The 22,741-nt window shown below is 36.0% G+C and overlaps 1 protein-coding gene across 1 annotated transcript; it reads right to left on the minus strand.

Annotated features, from left to right (window-relative positions):
* Nucleotides 1-199: 199 nt before the first annotated feature.
* LOC146138671 (nuclear pore complex protein Nup160-like) lies at nucleotides 200-21,403 on the minus strand. Its single transcript, XM_083394649.1, has 31 exons — nucleotides 21,269-21,403; nucleotides 20,571-20,676; nucleotides 20,287-20,390; nucleotides 20,113-20,213; nucleotides 19,602-19,800; nucleotides 19,278-19,465; nucleotides 18,927-18,993; nucleotides 18,603-18,706; nucleotides 18,058-18,276; nucleotides 17,236-17,418; nucleotides 15,896-16,066; nucleotides 15,326-15,416; nucleotides 14,946-15,108; nucleotides 13,918-14,024; nucleotides 13,463-13,605; nucleotides 12,399-12,490; nucleotides 11,246-11,458; nucleotides 10,567-10,738; nucleotides 9,347-9,475; nucleotides 8,536-8,631; nucleotides 8,057-8,158; nucleotides 7,716-7,805; nucleotides 7,188-7,299; nucleotides 6,477-6,652; nucleotides 5,443-5,500; nucleotides 4,463-4,548; nucleotides 3,984-4,129; nucleotides 3,214-3,454; nucleotides 2,081-2,206; nucleotides 1,318-1,419; nucleotides 200-525 (listed from the first exon to the last, which is right to left on the minus strand). The coding sequence occupies exons 1-31, from the start codon at nucleotides 21,375-21,377 to the stop codon at nucleotides 421-423; spliced, it is 4,101 nt and encodes a 1,366-aa protein (XP_083250775.1). The 5' UTR covers nucleotides 21,378-21,403; the 3' UTR covers nucleotides 200-420.
* Nucleotides 21,404-22,741: the final 1,338 nt, after the last annotated feature.

The raw sequence follows: 22,741 nt of genomic DNA on the forward strand, positions 1-22,741 counted from the left end.
TCAGTTGATAAAGAAAAATAAGATTGAACAAAAAAATGTATTATTGTTTATGGAGTTAAAAGTTTGCATAAAATCTGCAAGCGTACATCCTTGCTTTAAATATTAGGTGTGTCGAAACAATTTGTTTTCCAAACAGTGGTTACTAACATTAAAACCCTGCCGCCTAAAACGGGACTCAAGTCATTTGACCAACTTTGTATTGTTATTTACCGTTCATGGAAAAGAAGGTTTGAATCACGATAATAGAGACATACCATGAGCGAAAAGTGAACTTTGCAGTCAATACTAAACAGCTTAGAAAAAAGTAAAAAATGAGTTACAATTTTTAGGCACTGGACTTGACAGTGTTGTCAGCGATAGAAAGAAAATAGACGGCAGAATAGCGCGGATAAGGTGCCGAATAGGAATAAGCTAAATAGTTCATCTGTAGGCAATCGAAATGTGGTGGCTCTGTTCGACCATTCCAGCAATTTTCTCAACTTCCTCAAAGTAGTTGGTAAGTTTTTCGTCGAGTTGGTCGTAGAGCTGCAAAAACAATAAACAAAGTAAAAACTTAAAGTTCCAAGCAAAACCAAAAAGGTTGTTCAAAAGATCCAAAACAAGAGTTTTTACAACCTTTGTGGTTTTTCATAGATCTTACGATATGGAAAAAAGATCAACAACTAGAAATGTCGGAGCAGGCTTACATATTAACAAAAAATATAATAATAAAATTATTAAAAAAATTAAAGGTACATAACTACATATATGTATTTCTATAGCAACGCTAACTAAAATATGCTAAATTTTGTCGAGCAAATAGCACAGCGGTATTTATTTTGTGAGTACAATTCAAAAACACTTTAAATTCTTTTCAAAACAGAAACAGTTGCAGAATAACGTAAAGTTTTATCCAGTCGCGCTTTATTCAGGCAAGGGCTACCGAAACAGCTGAGCGCGAACTTCAAAACATGTTGCAATATTGTTTTACCTATAATTCGGCAATTTTTTTATCAAAGAACCCCTTGTTCTTCATATTGATGTCCCACTTGAAAAAAAGTATAAGGACCACGAACAAATTACCAGTTAACCTTATCATTTGGGTCTGCCTATCGAATTATCTGGCCTCTGGTAGCTTACTAACAAGTGCAACAAGGAAAAACAGATACTTGACTCCCAGTTATCTTTGTAAATTACCGTATTTGTCTAATCCTAAAATAGAAGAATCAGGTGGCAGTGTATAAAGATAAATTATATTAAATTCTCGACAAGCTTTCGCACAACCGTTCTTCGTCAGGGAAAAGTATAAATGCCTAACTCTCAGTTAGTACTACTAACGTCCGAATGCCTTTCGTCTGCTGCTTCCTCGAGCGCCACCAAGAGGTTGGCGATCTCGTTGTAGGGAATCCACACGGTGCCGCCGGCGCTAGAGAGCGTTTCCTATTCAAGAAGAGAGAGAGACGGTTAAAAGACCCGTTCAGCGAAAGCTTTTATAAAGACTTAAAATGGCCGGCCGGCTTTTAACTCCACGAAAAGTGTTAAAAACAGCAGTAAAAACCGTTTTGGTTTGTTGAGATGAACGCAAAAATTAAATATCATTGTTTAAAAAGGTTTTAAAAAGTAAAGGTATTTCTAGCGACTTTTGGCCGTTCCGACAAACACATGTCAGATAAACGTATTCGTGTGGCGGTAGTTTTAAAAAAAAAAAAAACAGTAAATTGTATCACAACACGCCATTCCGACAAATTAAGTTCGACAGAAGGCCTGACAACAAAAACAACAACAACCAATTTCTGCAAAACCACTTGTCCAAAGCGAAAATTTCCACTCGTCTTTGCGAGCGGACGAGTACAAAATCCAACCCCGCTATATAAAAAGCGATTCGTCAAGCCAATTAAATGCCAAAACGCTTTAAATGTGACATCGAATTTTAAATACCTTTAAACTATAGGTTTTTCAAAGCAAATCTCACGTATACTTGAATCGAACATAGGTTTAACAATTTATTTTTACGTAAGTTTCGACAACGATAGGTATGATGTCATTTAGTTTGTGATGATGTAATAGTTTGAGTTTATCAACAACGAAAAGCTTCCCTCACCTTGATATTGAAGTGTTCCTTGCCGACGCCGAGCACCGCGTCCAAGTAATCACATGCGATCTTCGTCGCTTCTTCCAAGTAATCATAGCAGATGAGCAGGCGAAGTAGCTCAGGGCAATTCGATTTCTGTGTTAAATTGTACAGAAACGCTAAATATGGCGAAAAAGGTCGCTTCAAAATGCATATGGACCAGTTTAAAATACAGTTTCGAACGGAGGTTTTCGAATTTGGGAAAAAATGAATGAAAAATGGAAGTGGAGGGTGAGTTTAGGGGTGAGGTAGATATTGTACGAAATCCGCTTTTACAGTTGCCGCTGTGTTGCAAAATAGGCAGAAAAATATTTAAACGGTCAAGCAAGCGATTAAGTAGGACAGAGGCAATAAAAAGCAAAAATACTGTTAAAACAGTGTAAAATTAAGAGGGTCGATTGTTTTAAATTGGCCGTATGAATTGTTCTCAAATAAATGTTGCAAGGTACTTTAGGTAGGACGCTGGCCGTAAATGGGGAGGGGCTGGCTGAGAGGCAGCCCTGTTGCACGAGTAAAAATTCCAGGCTAATAAAATAACATTATTTGAAAAACGAGCAACGGCTAGACAAAAAGAGAAGAGGTAAAGCAATTGGTTTTAAAACGAAGAAGTAAAGCAATTGGTTAGTAGCTTCGTTTTCATAATGCAAGAGAAGAACGTTTTTTTTATTTTTTAAAAGAAAAAAACAAAGGCAAAACCAAAAGGTTTTTTAAAAAGGTAAAAAATAAAAAACTACCTAAAAAAGGTAAAAATGTAAAAACTACCTAAAAAACACAATGTAACTTTACCAGTATTTCTAAATTCTAGTTAAAGAAACGCAGAACAGCCTTATCGAATACTTTGTCAAAAGACAAGCGAATTGAATAGGAAAAATGCATCAAAAAACGTCGAAACTGCATAGAAAACACAATGCGCTAAAACTTCACTAGCTTTTCTAGATTCCTAGTCACAGAACAGCCTTATCCAATACTTTGTTCAAAGGCAAGCGCTATAGTAAAGGTTTCAGTTCGACATTAAAAACGCTCTCAGTGCTTAAATTAGCTTGAGAGGCACCGACATTTCCAAGTCCAAAATAATCAGCATCCGATTTAAAAAGCGTCCGTACCTTATAGTCGGCTGTAAACCAAGCCGGGACCGTCACTCCGTAGCCTAGCACGACCTTGAGGACGGACCGGTGCGCCGAAGAGCTGCCGGTGGTCGAGTGCTGGTCCAGGTAGTCTCGAAGCAGCCGCCACGCCCGGTCCGACACGCTTGAGTGGCCGTGGTCCAGTGCCGACGTCCGGCCGCCGTTCCTGGACACCCAGGTCAAACCCTCGTCGTCGCATGCGTATGAAGCCTTGACGCATCTGGAGAAAACGGTAAGGACTGGTTTTTAAAAAAAATATTTATTTTTAGCAAAAAAAGGGAAATTTTCGTTACCATCGTTTTAGAACAAAAATTAAATAAAAATTAACATAAAATGTGTTTATTTCTAGTTGTCCACTAATCTTTTTTCTACAATTTTTTTTTTTTTGAATTAAAACAATTTTTTTCGCCGATGCAAATCAATTATAAAGTAATAATCAAAAACAGCTCTTCTGGTAATTGTAAGTGTAAACCAACATTTCGGCAACCTATTCAAATCGTTTTCGTCAGAGTTAATGAAAAAAAAATATTTTTTTTTTGAGTGCGACCCAGTTTTTTTTTACTATTTATGATGTAATAATTCTGTTTAAAGAAGAAAATAAATATCGATTGCTGGGTTGGCGCTAACTTAAATTGAAATAGATAAATTTACAACAGTCGAAATTTCTGGCAGATTTAAATCGTAACAGCGCGACCCATACTTTGAGAAGCAACTGCAATCTAGCCGTTGAAGGCAAACAGGCAACACACCTTGTGGCAATGGATTCGAACACTGGCAACTTGCACAGGTTAAAGTTGTCGCACAGCTGAAAGGCCTCGTCGTAAAGACCCCCGTGGGTCAGTAGGGGCAACGTCTCTTGTGACGTCATAGAAGAGCCGATCGCCGGTGCGTTTTGCTAAAAAATAACAGTGTTTTTGTTTTGTTTCAACTTCGTACGCTTATTTAAAACTAAAAGGTGGACGTATAACGTTGTTTAGAATTAAATCTAAATATTATGATTTTTGTTTTTGTTTCACAGCCACATTTCGGATAATCTTTTTTAGGATTTTTATTGTATTTAAATATTTGCGTTAAACAGTAGCCGCCCAATTAGATGATAGTCACTTTCAGAAACATACAATTCAAGCTAGCAAAATGTTTCATTTATCCGCTATTTAGTTATATCTTGCCTTCACAATAACATGCAAGATAAAAAGTCGTTCTTTATAACAACATAACTATTAACTACCTTGGATGCGAAGATCTTTAATTTCATTTCAATGAGAAGAGCCTCTTTCTGCACGTCGCTGAGTTCTTTAATAACCACTTTTCGATCTGAAAAATCACCGCAGATCGTTCATTTTTCAACATATCACAACTACAATCGGTGAGCGAGAGTCAAAGTGGTTAAAATTTATAATTTGTTAGCAGCAAGTGTGCCTGTTTTAATCAATTCGCGTTACCATTACTTTCATAACATATTTTTTCTGGTATAGTAGCAACCTAAAACGGAGCTTTATTTCGAAGTATATTCTAATCCACCGGTGCATCTAAAATATATAGAATCACAAGGTACAAAAGGATCGCAAGGTATGCATGATTAGATGTACCCTTATCCACTATGCCAGTGGTTCTCAAACTTTTAAAAAAAAATTACGCAACGGCCCCTCAGCAACTTTTTAAATCGAATATAACATTTGGTTTTAATGGTATAAATGGGACGGGTAAACTTGCTCCTTTGCTTTCAGCTCGGCTATGTTAACCTCTAACGAATCACTTTATTTAAGTAAAGCAATCACAAACAGTTTTAAAACCGTGACTGCTGTGAAAACGCAATTGTCATTAGCACAACGCAACACTATGACGTCACAATGGACAATTCAACTCTAAGCGTACAACAACTTTAATAAACAACCATATTCAGCTTTGTTTTGAAAAGTAAGTTGCCTGAAAATTTTATTGCAAAAAAGTTTTCTTCCACACGAGCTTCGTGTTGATTTTTGGTAAGGTGCTTTGCGGTCCCCGAAAATTGTCTCGCGGACCCCAAAGGGACCGCGGACCCCAGTTTGAGAACCACTGCACTATTCGTAAGTTAAGGTTTAAACAATATCAAAAACGCCGAAAAAAATATATATATAATTATATATATAATTTTGGTAAAATTACTTTAGGCTTTAACTTTTCGGCAACAAATTTTATTTTACTGATTACTTAATTTACAAAACAAACCTGACACGGAGCGCACAACATCACCGTCCACATCTCGCTTTGGGGACGCCCCTGTTTCCTGTATATACAATTGTTTTTTTTTGTAAAACAGAAGAACAAACGGGTATGGAACATTATAAACTCTAGGTGATTCGATTAAAAAAAATTAATTTTAATGAAGCATAGCTAAAATTTAAGAAAAAGTAAACTATTGGATAGTTGAATAGTTTATTTTATACATCATTGTTTTCTATTTCGTGCTTTAAACGACATTTTTTGTATTTTAAAACTTTAAAATATTTTCTTGAATAAAATACATAGTCATACTCTTATTTACGAAACACAAATATTGATTGAAATGTTCAGGGCTACCATCTGCTAAGACCAAAAAACAAGCATGTTTCTACGAAAAAATAAGCACGCTACTGCTAACTTGGGGCGGATTGAGGATTTTTTGGGGTTGGGGCATCCAAATAAAAATAGTCCTAAAAACACTTGTTTTTCTCTGCGCAAAATGCAGCTTAAATCAGCTTAATAAAAAATGCGTTTATTTGATTGAATTGGCAAAAATGTTAATTTAAAAGGAGACGTGACGCCTTCGGCCAGGGTTCACTAAACGTTTTTCATAAGAGACAGATAATGGTTAGGCCTGACCATCGGGGGCTGTTGGGATTTATAATTGCGGGCCAGGTCTAATACTTAATATCGAACTTTATTAACTTGATTTGCTTTGAAAATAAACAAACAAAAAAACAAACAAAGGTTATATAAAAAAATCATGCAATAAAAACTGTAGTGAGGCTAAATAAACTCTAAAATAAGACAAACAAAGCACACAACTCAAAAATAAGCGCGTTTCTTTAGAAATAAGCACATTAGTATTTTAAGCACAAATCTGAGAAATAAGGACAACTCTTAGAAATAAGGACAACTCTTAGAAATAAGGACAACTCTTAGAAATAAGGACAGTATGGTAACCCTGAATAATGAATATAGTCCTTCTCACGAGGACACTTTTATTTTAAAAGTCAATTTGTTTGGAACGTATTCCGCACCTCGTATTTTCCCTGCGTCGTGATTGGATGAACCAGCCACCGGTTGTCCTCGCCGACCAATTGGAGGCAGGTTACCGTGGCAACCAGGCACGTGTGCTGACGCTTTAGTGACGTCACAGAGTGATTGAGCGATTCGACGGCGAGTCTCCACGCTTGCTCGTACATTGCACTGGATGCTGTAAACAAGGATTGTTGTTTTTTTAACTGGTAAAACGCAGAAATCACGAAGATTTCAAGAACTGTTAAAAAAATGGTTGATTGTGCATTTCTACGACAGTATCGACTCATAAAAAAAAATGCTTTAAAATGGAAAATCAACCGTTTAGGTTTTAAAATGAAAGTTTAAAAATGGATAATGTACTTAAAGCTTTAAAACGGGAATGAACCTAACAAAATATATGAACACTTCTATAATCCACATTTTCACATTTAATTCAACTAATTTAACATTTTCGCATTAATTTAAGTTTCCAGAAGTCTTTAGAATTATACTTCGTTGATCTGAGTGAGGCATTTCTATTTATGCCACCGCTGCGATTACCGTTCTCAATTACAATAGTCACAGTTATAGCCAACTAAAATGCCCCTTTTTAGCGATTTGAAACAGCGACGTCAATTTATTAACTTAATAATAAAAGTAAAAGATTTTAAAGCCACAAATCGAGATTTCAATCAAAGTAAAATAACGCAGACTATTAATCGGCCATCTACCCCTCCTGTAGTCTCTTCTGTAAACGTGGAACGAGAAAAGAAGGTTGTAGTAATTGTGTCCTGAAGCAAGGAGGTCGGTGCTCCTGGCTCTGTGCTCCAGGATACTTACAAGCTGAAATGCATTTAGGATGTCAAACCAGGGCAGGAAATATTTACAATTAGAATTACACCAAGGCAAGAAATATCCAGAATTAAGATTACACCAGGGTAAGGAATATTTGGAATGCGAGTACAAAATGATTTTTTTAAAGCAATAAACAAAAATACATTTTGCATTAACTGAGTTTTAATGGGATACGAGTGGTTGCCATATTATTTGCAAAATATCGTAATAAAATAATAAAAACGTCTACTGCATTTTAGGACAATCGGGATGATTATTTAAGGACACTTGATGCCTTTTAGGGCAATTGGGATAAAAACTAAATGAGAAACATATAACTAACGAAGTAGTTGTAGGACAAAAATAGCTAATAGAACATTTTTTATTATATATTTGCTTTGTAAAAACGTGAAATAACAAGTTACATCGTCCAGCATATCTCCGTAAGGATATTCGACCAGTGTCTTGTATTCTCGTTTCTCACACAAAGCAACAACCATCGCACGAAGACAGTCCTGTAAATATACACTTGGTATAAATCAGGCCTGAATAAATAAAATAAGTGCAACAGCTTTCGTAAATGAACAGGTAAAAAAATCCTTTACGCATTAATATTGGTTCTCAGGCAGACATCTATCTTGTATTGGTTGATATGTGGGAAATTTATACATACTTCGTCAAGTGGAAAATATGTAACCTACTTGTTTATGGGCTTTGATATTTATTCCACGAAAAGGTTAATATTATGCGAAGTCACAGTTCGTACCTTTCTGTGGGCGGGGTCGGGGTTGGACACGATCGCAGAATATGCCTCGTCATGCCTCCCTAGCTCCATGCAGTGGCTGAAGACACTCGAACAGAGGATAGGCTGAAATCGAAACAACGTGTTTACACCAGTAAAGGTTACATCAGTAAAGAAAACAACGCCTTTGTCATATTTCCAAACGCTGTTGCTTATCGACAATTTTGAGTCTTGAATAAATTCAATTAAAACACAATACTTCAAGAAGTGTATATTTTGACAAAACAAGAATTGGAAAACTGGCATATTAGAAATATGTTGATCACCCGATAAAATATATTTTATTATGATGTATCGGCAAAAACTTATGAGATTCAATATATATAAATGCAATCAAAAATAGCCGCTTTATTCTCTTAAAAAATAAATAGCCGCTTTATTCTCTTAAACACAATACTCTGGCAAGAAATGTACTTTTTCTACATAATTTTTTACTATTTTACCAAGTTGCTGTCGCTTTTCTCGCATTGTCCAATGGCGTGTTTGGCCAGAACGATGCACTGCTCGCTCAAACCCAAGCTCTCGAATATCTGCAGAATCTGCAAGAAGTAAATTAAGATGCTTTACATATAAGCTAAATTACAAAGCATGACTGTATCACCCGAGCAAACAGCATATTTACATTGCAATACTTGGCATACGATACTCGACTTAAGACGATCCTCAGGAAAGTTACTAAGCTTATAGGCACATTGACCCTACAAATGAGGTGATTGCCATATATAAATAAACGACACTTTAATCGCAAACATTTCTAATTTTGCTCCAATAAAATACATTTTGCAAAACACCTAGTCTAAAAAATTCTATGAAATTTTATTTTTTTCTGATCACAACTCAAAAGTTAATCTATGCCAACAAATATAAATAGGCGCATCTTTATGGAATCGAAACCATTGGCAGCAGGTTTCTGCTTTGTCACTGTTATGCTGACGCGCATATTAACAATAAAACTCCTAAGTTTAAAAACCCGAGTTTTTTTATTTCGGCTATACTGGCATCGTCAGTTTCTCAATTCATTTCGAGTTCATTTCGAATTAACGAACTGAAGATAAAAGATGTTTGTTCCTAGTTTTAATCGGGTTTTTCTCATTTTTGAGTTTTATTGATGTTCCAACATTTAATTTCAATCATGCGAGAAATGGACTTTAAATTAGATTGAGTTCAACATTTTGCCATAAAAAAACCTACACCACAGCAACAACAGGATACGGTCGAAACAGCGCGTAAAACTTTGCCGCCAAAATTGTTCACCTTGGTGTAGTAAAGCACTTCGAGCTCCCTCTGTGAGTAGAGTGACTTGTCTTCGATCTGCAGAACTCTGTCGAGCAGAACTCCCTCCTGGCCCAGGTTACCTCCCGCTTCGACGAAAGTCTTAACCGCCTGGTTTTAAACGAAACTGTTAGGGTTGGTTCACACCAGACCAGTGGTTCTCAGCCTTTTTTTATTTCGTGGCCCATTTTCTTTGCACACAAATTCTGTGGCCCAATACATTTTTATGAAATACCAAACTATAACAAAGGTTTAGAAGAAAAAATCGTGGAGCATATATCAATAAATTTCTGTTTTATTTACATTCCTTCTCAATTCCTCCCCCATAGTTATTCCTGCGAATTAATTATAGTGACACAAATGAAACTAAATTCTTCAATAAATCTAGCTTTTTTAAATTGGTCTGTGTCCCATCTAAAAAGTTTCCATGGCCCACTAGTGAGCCATGGCCCACTGGTTAAGAACCGCTGCACTAGACGCGTTATGCAAAACGATAGTGTCGCCCAGTTCACACATAACACGCTGCCAGCGTTAACGGCAATTTTCCTCGCTTCTAACTGAAAGCGTCAAAGTTAAAATATTTCAACTTTTCGTGCCGAAAAGCGTTTTTTACGCAATTCGGTGTCGACGTTTTTCGTTAACGTAAAACGCGTCTAGTGTGAACCAATCTTTACGGTTTATTTTTTCAGTAATATATCGTGGATTCGCGTTTAGAGCTTCGACTGTCGAAGATAGTTAGTTTCTGTTTGTTTAATACCAATTTTGATCGATTTCAAGAGTTAGTACGACCTAGATAAGTGCTTCTAAACGCAAAGGTCGCGACCCAAAATGGGTGGTCGTTTTGACTACAGCAGTAGTTTTATGTGGTTAAATTCAATGAGATTAGTTTTGAGCAAATTACTTCCGATAATTGAGAAAATTGCGGCAAATACGAAAAAATATAGCCTTAAGTTTTGTTCGCTTAACATAACTTCAAAAAAGATTTACGCTCCTATGAGTGGGTTGCTGAAAATCCACCTTAATTTAGTTAAGTACATGGGTGAAAAACAGGCTGTAGAGTCGGAGTCGGGACTTGGACGAAATCGCACATCGGACTAGGGTTTATTTTTTGGACGCGTTGAACTCGGTTATTTTTTACCGACTCCGCAGCTCTGGTCATAGGACATTACTATCCACAACAACCACAACGTTGAAGAAATCACCTTGTTGTACTTGCCGAACTTGAGTTGGCAGTGGGCCAGCATGAAGCGGACGTAGACCGGACAGTACTCGCACCAGGACCCCAACTCACGGTCCAGGTACCGGTGCAGCCGGGAGAACTGGCCTTTAGACAGAAGGAACTCTTGGAAGGCGAGGGTCGGGCCTAGAGGCCATCTGCGCCAAAAAAGTTGCGTCAAGATGTGGCATTGGCAATATTGGCGGATTTAATCTGCTGCCGGGCCGTACTAAAGCACTAACATCGCCTAAACAGCGGTTCATGAAACATCTTGATGTGGGCCACAGACCAATTTAAAAAAGCAAGATTTATTTTAGTTTCATTTGTGTCACTATACTTAATTTTACAGAAACAGTGGATTGGAGAGGAATTGAGAAGTAATGCAAGTATATGGTTCAGCAGCAAGTATCTCACTAATGCACGGTTAGGGAAATAATCTGTTTTGAAATAGGTTCTACTGATTTTTGTTCTAAACCTTATTTTATAAAAAAATAGTGAGCCACAGAATTTTTGTTTTTTTCATTTAAAAACAACTGTTACCATGCAAGAATTAATTTATAAAAAGAGAAAACTCATCTCTTCGGTAATCTCCCGCCAAAATACTCAAACCACGACCATGATACTCCAAATACTTTACAAATTCGAAAGGCGAAAAGACCACTCACAGAATCTGGACGACGGCCGCGGTGGCGTGTGGTGCCATCTGGTGGCCAAGCACGCCGTCGTACTCCGGGCAGGTCTTCCGGAGGATGCACTCCACCAACTCGCCTCCCTCATTTCGGAGGAAGTAGCCGAGGAGTCCGCTGGAAGATTGTTCCTCATCAGTGGTGGAGGTCACAGATCGTTCTTGCATGGAAAGAGTCTGCATCGTGCTCTCTCTACAGAGATAAGGTTTTTTTTTGCTTCGCGTGGACCACGATAGGCGAGAAATTTTAAAAAATTACTTCATTCATTTCCGTCACACAATCAAATAGACTTTCAGAAATATGCTGATGAGTTAAGTTAAATGGAGCCTAAATACATTCATTGCTAAAATGTTTTTTTACAACTCTTTTAAAAAAAAAATGACTACTTCTTAAAATGCACTAATATTTTAATGTGGCCTTCATTGACCCCTTAGAATTAGTTCTCAGACCCCCAAGGGGTCCATGGACCCCAGTTTAAGAATCCCTGCTCTACAGAGATAAGAGGCGGGTAATACTAGTGTTGTAAACGTAAGTTATTTTGCAATGACTCAAGTCCCAGTCAAGTCATACGTAAAATAACTGAAGTCATTCGTAAAATAACTTAAAGTCCCAGTCAAGTCATTCGTAAAATAATTCAGTTCCATAAAGTCATTCGTAAAATAGCGAGTCTTTTAAACCAAGTCATTTTTCCGAAAGAATTTGTCACGTCAAGTCATTTTTCTCAAATCTCTTGCATGGAAAGGGTCTGCATCGTGTTCTCTCTACAAAAATTAAGCGCGGCTACCACCAGTGTTGCAAACGAAAGTAACTTTGCAATGACTTAAGTATCAATCTCAAGTTATTCGTAAAATGACTTAAGTCCAAGTCAAGTCTTTGTTAACAAATCACAAGTCAATTTAAAGTTAAGTTCTCTTATAAAAATTAATAGTTACAAAATTTCGTTTAACTTGTTATAAAATTTCGTTAAACTACTAAAATTGGTTAACTAATTTATTAGCAGCAATATTTCAACTAAAAAATCACAAAAACTCAACATATAGCAAGCAGATCATTTGACAAAAAAAAAACGTAATAATTAATACGTAGGTCGTAGGCGAGTAATTCTATTTTCCTATTGTTCAGACCAACTCACATGGACGACTGTGACACGTGTTCCGCCTTTTCCGTCACACACCACAAGAGGGCGTGGTACACTTGCACAAACGTCATCACTCGCTGCGGAAACTGGCGAAAAAAATTAAATTTAAAAAAAAATTAAATTGAAAAAAATTAAATTTCACAAGCCCTTTAGAAACAAGCATGGGACCCCAAACAGAGTCCAAAAATAGCCATTATCTAACTAAAGTTATATCTAACAGCAGAATACTCTAGCAAAGCGTGCAATTCAGTATAAAATATCTTAAATATTTTTTTTTCGCCAGCGTCAATGACCTTACTGGCGAAATATATGTATATCTTTCAAGATCTTCTAATAGTGTCTGATCAGAAATAATGGCTTCCTAGAGTATTCTGTTGTTGCTGATCAAGTGTTTTGGAATTAAGGTCGACATTTATCTTGCAAGGGTCAAGATGATTTTCATTATTCACATATTAAGTTCTCCTTAAAGAGATACAATAGAATCAAAGCCAAAGACACTTTAGTTATGGAATGTTGCCTCACTAACAGCTTCATTTTGTTGTGGTTTAATTTGGGTGACTGTGAGAGCCCGAGGCTAAACGGATTAAGTTTTAGATATTTTTAAATACATAGATTTTAACTTGTAAATGCTTTGTTTAATAATTAACTGCTGCACGGTTTCCGCATATTTTTATGTTTTGCGCGGAAAATAATGTTTTACTAATGGAACACAAATCTAGCTATATGCACATAAAATAAATTCAAAGACAGTTTTTTTGTTAAATCAGTGTCAAAAGCAAGATTTTTAAAGATACAAAGACTTTGTGGTAACCGTGTGATGCAGTGTGCAGACAGTTTGAAATACTAATGTTTAGCTTAAATGCAATGTTTAAAAAGCACCTAATTTCGAGTTTTTTTTAAGTAAAGATTTTAATCCAAGACAAAAGGTTGCCAAACTAAACTTTTTGATATGTAAACTAAACTTTTTGATCGGCAGCGTACGTACAAAACAAAGCTGAAACAACACTGTTGTTCCTCAGTAAGTTCACAACGCACATTGATCTATAGAAAACACCTACCGTGTTTTCCAATTCGTCATCTAGCATTGAGAAAATGAGCAGCAGAAGAGATAAATGCAGACGGTCGCTAACATATCGTTCAACTGACCGACACAAAACCTCGAGGCCTCTGTCTCCATTGAACAACGTACTTGGTTGAGAGACTGAAATAAAAATAGAAAAAGGTATGTCAACGATAGAACATACCTATAGTGGAATGCCATTGAGGAACTTTCTTAAAACGTTGGTTTTCAACCATAATGGCAGCTTGACTTTTAAAAGAACAGAACTTTTTTATCAAGTCACAACGAATTAAACTATTTATTATTAACATTTTAGATTTAAACAATACTTTTTATAGAATGAAAAACAGTAGATTTCTCTGCAAATTTACATTTTTTAGGTTACTTGAAATTAATGAGCAGACGTTTTGAACTTAAAATCATTAAAAAAACGAACAACGTCTCTAAACTTACCAAGGTCGTGGTCGAAAGAGGCAGGTTCTAGGCACAGGACAAGCTTTTCAGCGGCCGATACAATGTTCACACACCGGACCATGCTAGCTTCAAGCTCGTAATTGTCGCTGAACATGAAATATAAGTTGTAAAAAGTAACAAACTACACTGAACACCTGCTGGTCCTGCTCCTACTAATTACTTTTTGCTGCGTTTTTGGCATTAATTTTGACATTTATTGATGTCTAAGGGAAAACTAAACATCCTGGCGCAGCTTACACACCGACACCGGACCATGCTAGCTTCAAGCTCGTAGCCTAATTGTCTCTGAAAATAAAAGTTAAGTTGTAAAAAGTAGCAAACTAGCGCTGAAAACTTGCTCCCACGTTATAACTTGTTTCGCCGCGTTCTCGCCATTAATTTTGACTTTTAATGATGCCTAAGGAAAAACTAAACACCCTGGCGCAACTTATACACCGGAAAATGCCCGCTTTAAGCTCGTAATTGTGGCTAAAGATAAAAGATTTTGTGAAAAGTAACAAAACTAGCGCTGAACATCTGATCATATTTAAACAACGTTTTCGTTTATCTATATTTTGTTTGTTGGTAATAACACAACAATTGCGTCCAACCTTATAACTGATGCTTTGATTTATTTCTTTTGGTGCGTTTTTGGTATTGGATTTGACTTTTATTTACAAGGGTGAAGTGAATATTCTGGCGCAACTCATATCACATTAAATCTAATTGATAGGCACTGAAGAAGGAATACATAATATTATCTTAAACTTGAGACCTTGAAATCTTAGCTGAGCTATGGTATTAGTTTTACTATATCGTGGAGTTATACTTCTATAAAAATAAATATTTCTAAAATATAAGACAAAATAAATCAAGCCCTGGCATCAGGTTAAATTGCTCAATAGTACCAATGGTAGGTAAAACGATGAACAGCTCAAACACCCATAAACACGGTAGTTGGGTGTGTTAGCGATAACGCTTTTGTATACAACTAAAAAATTTAACGAAGCAAAAGCATTTCGATTTACCATATCAGCTCTTTGACAAATCCGAGCCATTCGCCCACAGCCTCTATTGGGTTGTCGAACTCTTGTAAGGCTTGGTGAATAGAGTCGAAGAAGTCTGGCCCAAGCACGCACGATAATAATGTCAAGGTCGAAAGTAGGTTTCCAAGGTCGTCAAAGTTGACCTCTGCAAAACAAGGAGAAATTACATTTTATGTTTTTTTCTTAAGGTATTGCATTTTGGTTTGTAATACTTCAACTAATTTGATAAGTGGAATTAAAAGTTGTACAAAATAATTCAAAAAAGTTAATTAGAAATCATTAATTAAAAAATCCAAGGATTAAGATAAAAAATGCATCGATATTTCAAAATTTTTTTTTTCCAGAAACTTAAAAAAAATCACCTTCAGGGAAGATGGTTTGGAAAAGAGAAGCATCAGACCCACGGCAAACAGCTTCCAATGTTGAAATCGGAACCAGATGAGAAACGTTGTTCTGCAAAAATAAATAATGAAACTCTACATTTTATCTCAAACAGCGAATTTCTATACAGCACAATGTAATAGCAATAACATTCTCATACAACAAAGCTGAAAATTGAAAAAAAAATCGAACTTAGCAATTTAGTCGAATTCAACGAAGTTTGGGCAGTTACTTTTGTCATGTTTAGCAAATAGTTGGTATAGACGCCCGACTTCTGATTTTTACAGTGGTTTTTAAAATTCACCGCCTAATATGACGTCACTTATCGTGGTTTTTGCCGAATTGCTAGTCATGGTAAATATTGCCTAATAATTGTTTTAATTCGAGCACCACAAAACTAGGCGCCACGATTGTTTGACTAATGCTGTCGCAATTTGAATAAACACCAAATAAAACTTGGCTTTTGTGGCTTCAATAATACACTAAATATAGTTGGAAAATCACAAAAATATCGACTAGATGATTTTTTTGCACATGTCGATCGCACCGACCTTCTTAATCACGGTGAGAGAGTCGCTGGAAGAAACGCAAATTCCGACAGGTTTGCTGACGAACTGCTGGTACTGGACGCAAGTGCTGTAAAACTTCTGCCACGTTTCTAGCGTTGCATCGATCATTTCGTCTTCGCTCGGGTCGGCCACGTTCAGCAACAATTGCGAAACCTTTAGCAAAAGAACAATTTCGAAACCTTGAACAAAAGTGGGTATTTACTTGAGTTTTAGGAAACCAAAATAACCTGCGAGACTGTTTTGTAATAATTTATTCATGAAATGAACTTGAATGGCTTAGTGCGAAATGCGAATATTAGGAAGAAAAAGACTGACCAAGCAAGGATCTCTAAATAACAGTAGTGGTTAGTGATTACATATAAAAATGAAAATAAAATTACGAGAGATACTATGTTCTGTCCCTTTAACAGACCTGGACTATCTAAGGCTCATCCAGGCCATTTCAGGACCGCAGTTCATTTTCTATAAAACAGTTTACGAAAAAAATAAATAAAAACTTTACGTTACCTGTTCTTGATTTTAGAATAATTAAATAAATGACGCTTCTAAGCCATTCTCGCTAATTCCTACTATTCCTATATATTCAAAACAAGGATATTTCCATCTTTCATTTAAAAGGCATTACACGTTATACAATATGCATTTCAGATTACATTTTTGACCCGACCCTCCAGGACATTTTCTGTTTCTCAACCGGCACCCTGTAAAACATAATAGCCTATCCCAGCCTTATAACGTTATCGGTTATGTGATGGATAACTTTGATATGTTAGGACTGGAAACCAAATACCAAAAAGGTTCCAAAAGAGTCAGTAATACCGGAGATTATTAACGAATAAAGTCAGTGAATTTTTTTAACTTTTCAGTGATTTTAAAATTTTTTAAGTGATTTTAAATTTTTTTAAGTGATTTTAAAATTTAGTGTAAGTGGACACTGGACAGACAGTGTCCCAAAACATTTTTGGCTCGCGGCACACTAAGTAAATTTAACTATTTCGCAGCTCACTTTTAACAGAACAACAATAGAGTGATTTTACAATCGCTCTTAACACACGGCCAACTATATGAAGATTTTTGTATTATTAATTCAAAATGAATTGTGCTTATTATTAAAAAAGTTTATTAATTTGTAATGAATTGTTCCTATATAAATCAAAAATGCTTGCTTGTATGCCTATTGATAACTACAAACACTCTCTTCCGAAATTACAAAAAGTTTCGTGGCACACTTGACAATCGGCACACAGTTTGGGAATTACTGGGATAGAAGGTCGTGATTTTGAACGTAGACAACATAGGATTAGACATTCTTAGCTAGCCACCTCTTGTTCGACGAGAATAAGAACTTTTTCTCGCAAAAGGTTGATCGTCAAGTTCCGGGTGCTCGCGAGTGCCTTTTGGTGGATGGCGATGGCTCGCACGATGGCGAGGGGACTGAACTTTGCGCTGTCGAAAAGTTGCTTCATAAACGCCTCACCCACGCTCACGTTCGAAGGAATGAGTATCTGCATTAAAGTAAGGTGTTATTGTTTTATTTTTTCTCCTGTGAGCTAAGCAGCTGTTTTGAATGCCGACGGATAGTTTTTTACAGGTGGTGTGACATTATACTTGATGTTGCAAAGCCGTGAAACTGCTGTAGGAGCTAAAAAAAGACAGCAGTAATCCACTATTAATAAACGCTTTGGCCATATCGTACTAATACTAACATGCTCGCCCAATAAGAGTTTTTATAATCACAAGGGTCACCCTAGCAATAGAACAATTAAATTCAGGGTTGAGATTTTGGCACTGGTAGGCTCAACAATCCGAACGCTCTGGGCGAGTTCTGATAAACACCTATACTTGCGCTGGCGAGTGCCCATGATTAAAATTACGTACTAAACCAGCGAATCAAAAATGATAAAACAGCCTACGGATTCAATAGTGCAGAGGCTGCCCGATAGAGAACTATGTGTTGATTGATAGACATTCGACCGATTGGCCAAGAGCAATATTTTTATTGAATTTCAACCCTAACTTTGTGTGACACTAAGTGCATTGTTGTTTACTCCCGGCCTAAACTATTGGTTGCAATTGATTGAAAAACAATAAACCTATTTTATTCGTTGCACATTATTAAAAAACAATAACTTTTTTTTAATCACCTCTGGCAATGGCGGGTTGGCAAGTGCTACTTCGTGCCAGATGCCAGTTGTCATGTCGCAGACCGCCATCGTCACCGCTTCTTCTGGGTCTAACCAGAGCGCCCACAAGTGGTTGAGCGACTGCAGTTTGAAATCGACGAGGTGGGATGTTCCGGCTGGATTGTCAGTGATACACTGGTAGGTGGAGCTGTGGTCCATAGAGGTCACAGACTTGTTTGCCTAAAAAGAAAGAATCTTGGTGTTTGGTCTTCATTATACATTACCAAGTGTGTATTTTTATTGTGTTTTTGTCTTCAATGGAAGCAGAATTTTACAGAAATGATCTAAAAGAAAAATGTAGGCTTTGGCTGGGTTTGATGGTCTTTATAAAAACAACAACTAAAAAATATTCTGAACCACAAATACTTGTTTTTTAAAATCGACTTTACTTTCTTTAAAGTTAAGGCCTATACAACCAAGTATATAAAATATGTAGTTAGAAATAACAAAATCTACAAATGAAATCCTAAAAATTCTCAAGTTTATGTAAACTAAAAACTACTTACCTCAAAGTTAACTACTCTGGGATGACTTTCGGATGCGCAATAAATTGATATCAACCAAGAATCAGTTGAGCCATCAAAAAGGCACGAGATTCTGTGTTTATAAGCTGCAAAATAAATATGAGTTGTTACATAAATGCACATCAAAGTGCAGCAAAATAGGAAGTAATTTTTCTTAATGAGTGGTTAAATGAATTGTCATGCAATACCAGACTGGGATCAATTTTATTTGTACATAATATAGGTTATATTAAGTTTTAAGATCAAAAACCAAAAACCAAGTGTTCTGAGCACCACATAAATAAACACAGAGTAAAGTTATCTTACTTTCTTGTTGGGGTGTAAGATCCTCAAAATGAGTTCTTAAATCAAACTGTGATTCACATTCCAAAGACTGTAATAATAAACGGGGTAGATAAATATTTAACTAGCAACTACAAACGTTATTGCAACTTTAAGCTTAATGTTGAGTTTATATTTCCACTGACTGTATTTTTTATTGAAAATTTCAACAAAACACCATTGTAAGAAAAACATTTTTTTCAAACTTGAATTAATTTTACACTTTCACCAACAAAAAATAATATATAAAACAGCTAAATAACAAGAATTGACAAATATCCATCTGGGTCCTAGATTAAAGAGAGCATTTTATACAATAAATAGAAGTGTTTGTACCTTACAAGACCACACTCTGATTCTGTTGTCTCGACAAACACCAACAACTTTAGGATTGCTTGAATCCGAACAGACCAGCTCCAAGCAGACAGGTGTTTCCCCAACACCGCTACCAGCCCAGGGATTTATTCCCGACCAGATTCTCGACATTCGCGATGCTCTACTGATTGACATGAATGCAGATGGACCTAAACAGTTCAAACAAATTGTAGGCTAAAATTATATTTCCAATGAAAAAACAGATCAGGTTATTAAACAATGAACATCAAATTATCTGTATATATTATATACTCAAATATATTCTAGCCTTCTTACACAATTTACCTCTATGTGGCATCTTGACAATAGAAATGTTTCCGTTTGACAGTCCGAAAGCAAATATGGCGACAGCAGCTTGCTTTTTCGAAACCCCAGTTAACCCACAAGCAAGGGTCACATAATTCTCAGGGGTCGGCAAGTGAAATGTGTTATTGCTTTCGGCATCGAAGTGAGACAAGGACAGGCCTTGAAGAATAGATTTATCCTGCAAAAACATACTTCAGTTACAGGCTTAAGAGTATTGCAAAATGGCATAAAAGGAAATTAAATATTTGATGTGTATATATTTTTGTTCAAGAGTTAATACAGAATTTATGTACATTACAGTGTCTGTTTTTGTATATCATATAAATACCCTAATAATTTAGAGTGGTGCAAAGACCAAAAATAATATATTTTGAATTAATATTTAAAAAGTAAAATAGTTTTCTTAAAGAAGATTTATTTTAAAAAGGTTGTTTAGCTTAGTGAAACTTTCTGCCACTTAGTTTTGTTAATAAAACTTTTTCTTTCCTACCTTGGAGCGAATATGGGGAGCATTTAGGCACAGACGGTGTGCAGCGTGAATTGTTGCAAACAATATAATTACTTGCCCACCCTGAACAAAAACCTCAACCCCTGAGAAATAGAAATATACAGTGATATTTTCCAGTTAAAACATGTTTAAACTCAGCACAAATCTTTAACCAACCTGGAATTACTTTGGAACTTTGAAAAATTATTTCGTAATGGTTATGAGCAAGATTGGAATGGACAGAGTTTTCAAAGAGTTCCAAAGTGTTTGAATGGGTTCGCCTTAAACGTTTAAAAGAAAGTTTTTTAAACTTGTACACTGATAAGTATTTATATATATGTAAAGAAACCAGCGATTTTATTTATTTTTAAACACTGCATTTAGTAGTATTCATGATGTGAACAAAATGTTTGCTATACATTTCTATAATTTTACAAAAATACATTCATTTTAAATGTTACCAGTAAAGGTTTCTCTTCATGTTGGTATTAAGAACAGGAATTTCTCTTCCACCACCTGAATCTGGATAATAACTTGCCTCAGCAACACTATTGTCATCACTGTCACCTGAAAACAAAATTATGTATAAATATATATGTAAATACATGGATAGTAAAGTTTAATCTGTGAAACATCGCTCCAATTAGTGAGAATTATCTTTTAGTTTTAACAGGGTTTTGCCAACATTTTAATAATTTTTTAACTTTTTCAATAGTGCAAGTCAGTGACATTTCTAAATGACTTGGCCTGGCTTAATTCCTTTGACCAAAGTGATTAAAATTAAGTGTTTTCAACACAATTTTCATGCTGTATATTGCTTTGGGTTATTTTAAGTTGAGTTAGTGCTCATAATTGGATGAGTTTACCAATTTTATTAGTTTAACATTATATCTTTATGTCAATGACTTGATTGACTTGACTTCAAGTTGACTTTTTAATAACAACTGGGACTTGCTTGTTATTTTTTGCAAAATAGTTGACTTGGACACAAGTCACTCCAAAATGACTTGTTTACAACACTGGTTATTGGCTACTGCATGCAATGGAATCTCTATTTTTCAGATATGGTACATAGGAAGATGTGTTAAAACAATATTTTTTTTGGGGGGGGGGTTTGAAAAACATTTTGGTCAGTTAGTTAAAATTTAATAAAAATTACCTTCGTCAACAAAAATTTCATGTGATCGTTTTCCAATGCTGTCAGGCAAGTAGACAGGAACTTCCAAATAGAGGAGGGATGGGTCCTTTTTTCTTGATGTGCTAGACATTTTTTTATGGTTGACCTTTAAAATGTGTTTCCTGGAACCACATGAGACACACGAGAAATCAGTTGTAAAACTGTACAAATATTGAATATTTGCAAATAAAATAAACAATTATTTTCTTTTAAAGAACTCTACATATTACTCTTCGCCAGTCTGTACTTTATGGCATTATTCTCGGCGCTGGTTTAGAATCCTACCACAGGTATAAAATCAATGCACAGAATTTGAGTTAGGGTGCGAGTTAGCGTTTGGGTGTGGGTGGGTCAAGTATTATTATATTCTTTATTTAATAATAATCCTTGACCCACCCTAACCCAAACGCTAACCCGCACCCTAACCCAAATAATGTTTCGTTGTGGTAGGATTCTAGACCAGCCCCTTATTCTCTGCGAAGCATTTCAGTACCGGTATACAATTCTATCACATTTTCATGGGGAGGACATTTTAATAAAACGGGAGGAAAATCGTGGGGTGTCAAAGAAAATGCGCTACAGGATTACTCTAGGTCAACTTTAGGCCAATTTCTTTGAGGTTACGTATAGCATAATTGTCAAGTATTGGTTATGCTTTGCTGACAGCCTGACTGCATTCCATAATTTGTAGCCGCAAAAGATTTACGCCAAACTTTTTTTCCACTGAAATCCTACACCAAAATGACGTTACTGGCGTGATTTTGTGCAAGCATTTTATGCCAAAGATCTCTGTCTCAAGGCAGTGGAATGCAATCAGGGCTGACAGTACCTCCAATGGCATTCTAGTGCCGTCCCGCCAAAGACCTTTGGCATGAAATGATTTGCCCCAAACCATGCCCGTCACATCATTTGGTTGAAAATATCACTGGCCTAGTAAATTTACAAATAAAAATAGCTGCTTTTGGTGTATCTATTGCCACATTTTGGCGTAGGATGTCGGCCAAAATATACCATGACGTGAATCTTTAATGAGCATAATTTATGAAATGCAGTCCTGGCAGTAGCCAGCAGTAACATTGTTTACTGCGTAACAGATCATGTTTGTAAGTTAAACTGATCAACAATTATGTTTTAAAAATGTACTGAATCACTGAGGATGTTCTTTGTGTTGCACCGTGGTATACTCACTATATTGGCAAAGTTTTGAAATAAACCTTATAGTTGTTCAACGTTTTTGTTTTGCTTTGCTAACTTGCTATGCATAGCGCTCCAATTGGCAGTTGTTTCGAATATTAAACATCTGGAAGATCATTTTTATCATAATATACATAAGTGTTTTGCGAATGATTGCGCTCACTATAGAGGGCATATTATAGCCCCAAAAAATATAATAAAACATACTAGTAGATATTCTGGATTCGTTGTTCTAGAATCCCCTTGGATTGTTGTGAGTAG

Source organism: Ascidiella aspersa, chromosome 7, assembly GCF_963924565.1.
Source record: "Ascidiella aspersa chromosome 7, kaAscAspe10.2, whole genome shotgun sequence".
NCBI classification, from domain to species: Eukaryota; Metazoa; Chordata; class Ascidiacea; order Phlebobranchia; family Ascidiidae; genus Ascidiella; species Ascidiella aspersa.

Bases quoted from the DNA above. Each gene is read 5' to 3' on its own strand.
- LOC146138671 (XM_083394649.1), bottom strand. From the start codon at position 21,377: ATGTCTAGCACATCAAGAAAAAAGGACCCATCCCTCCTCTATTTGGAA. The intron at 12,491-13,462 runs GTAGGTGTTTTC...TTTTTTCGCCAG, and splicing joins ATGACGAATTGGAAAACACG to TTTCCGCAGCGAGTGATGAC. The intron at 4,549-5,442 runs GTTTGTTTTGTA...GTGATTTTTCAG, and splicing joins TGTTGTGCGCTCCGTGTCAG to ATCGAAAAGTGGTTATTAAA.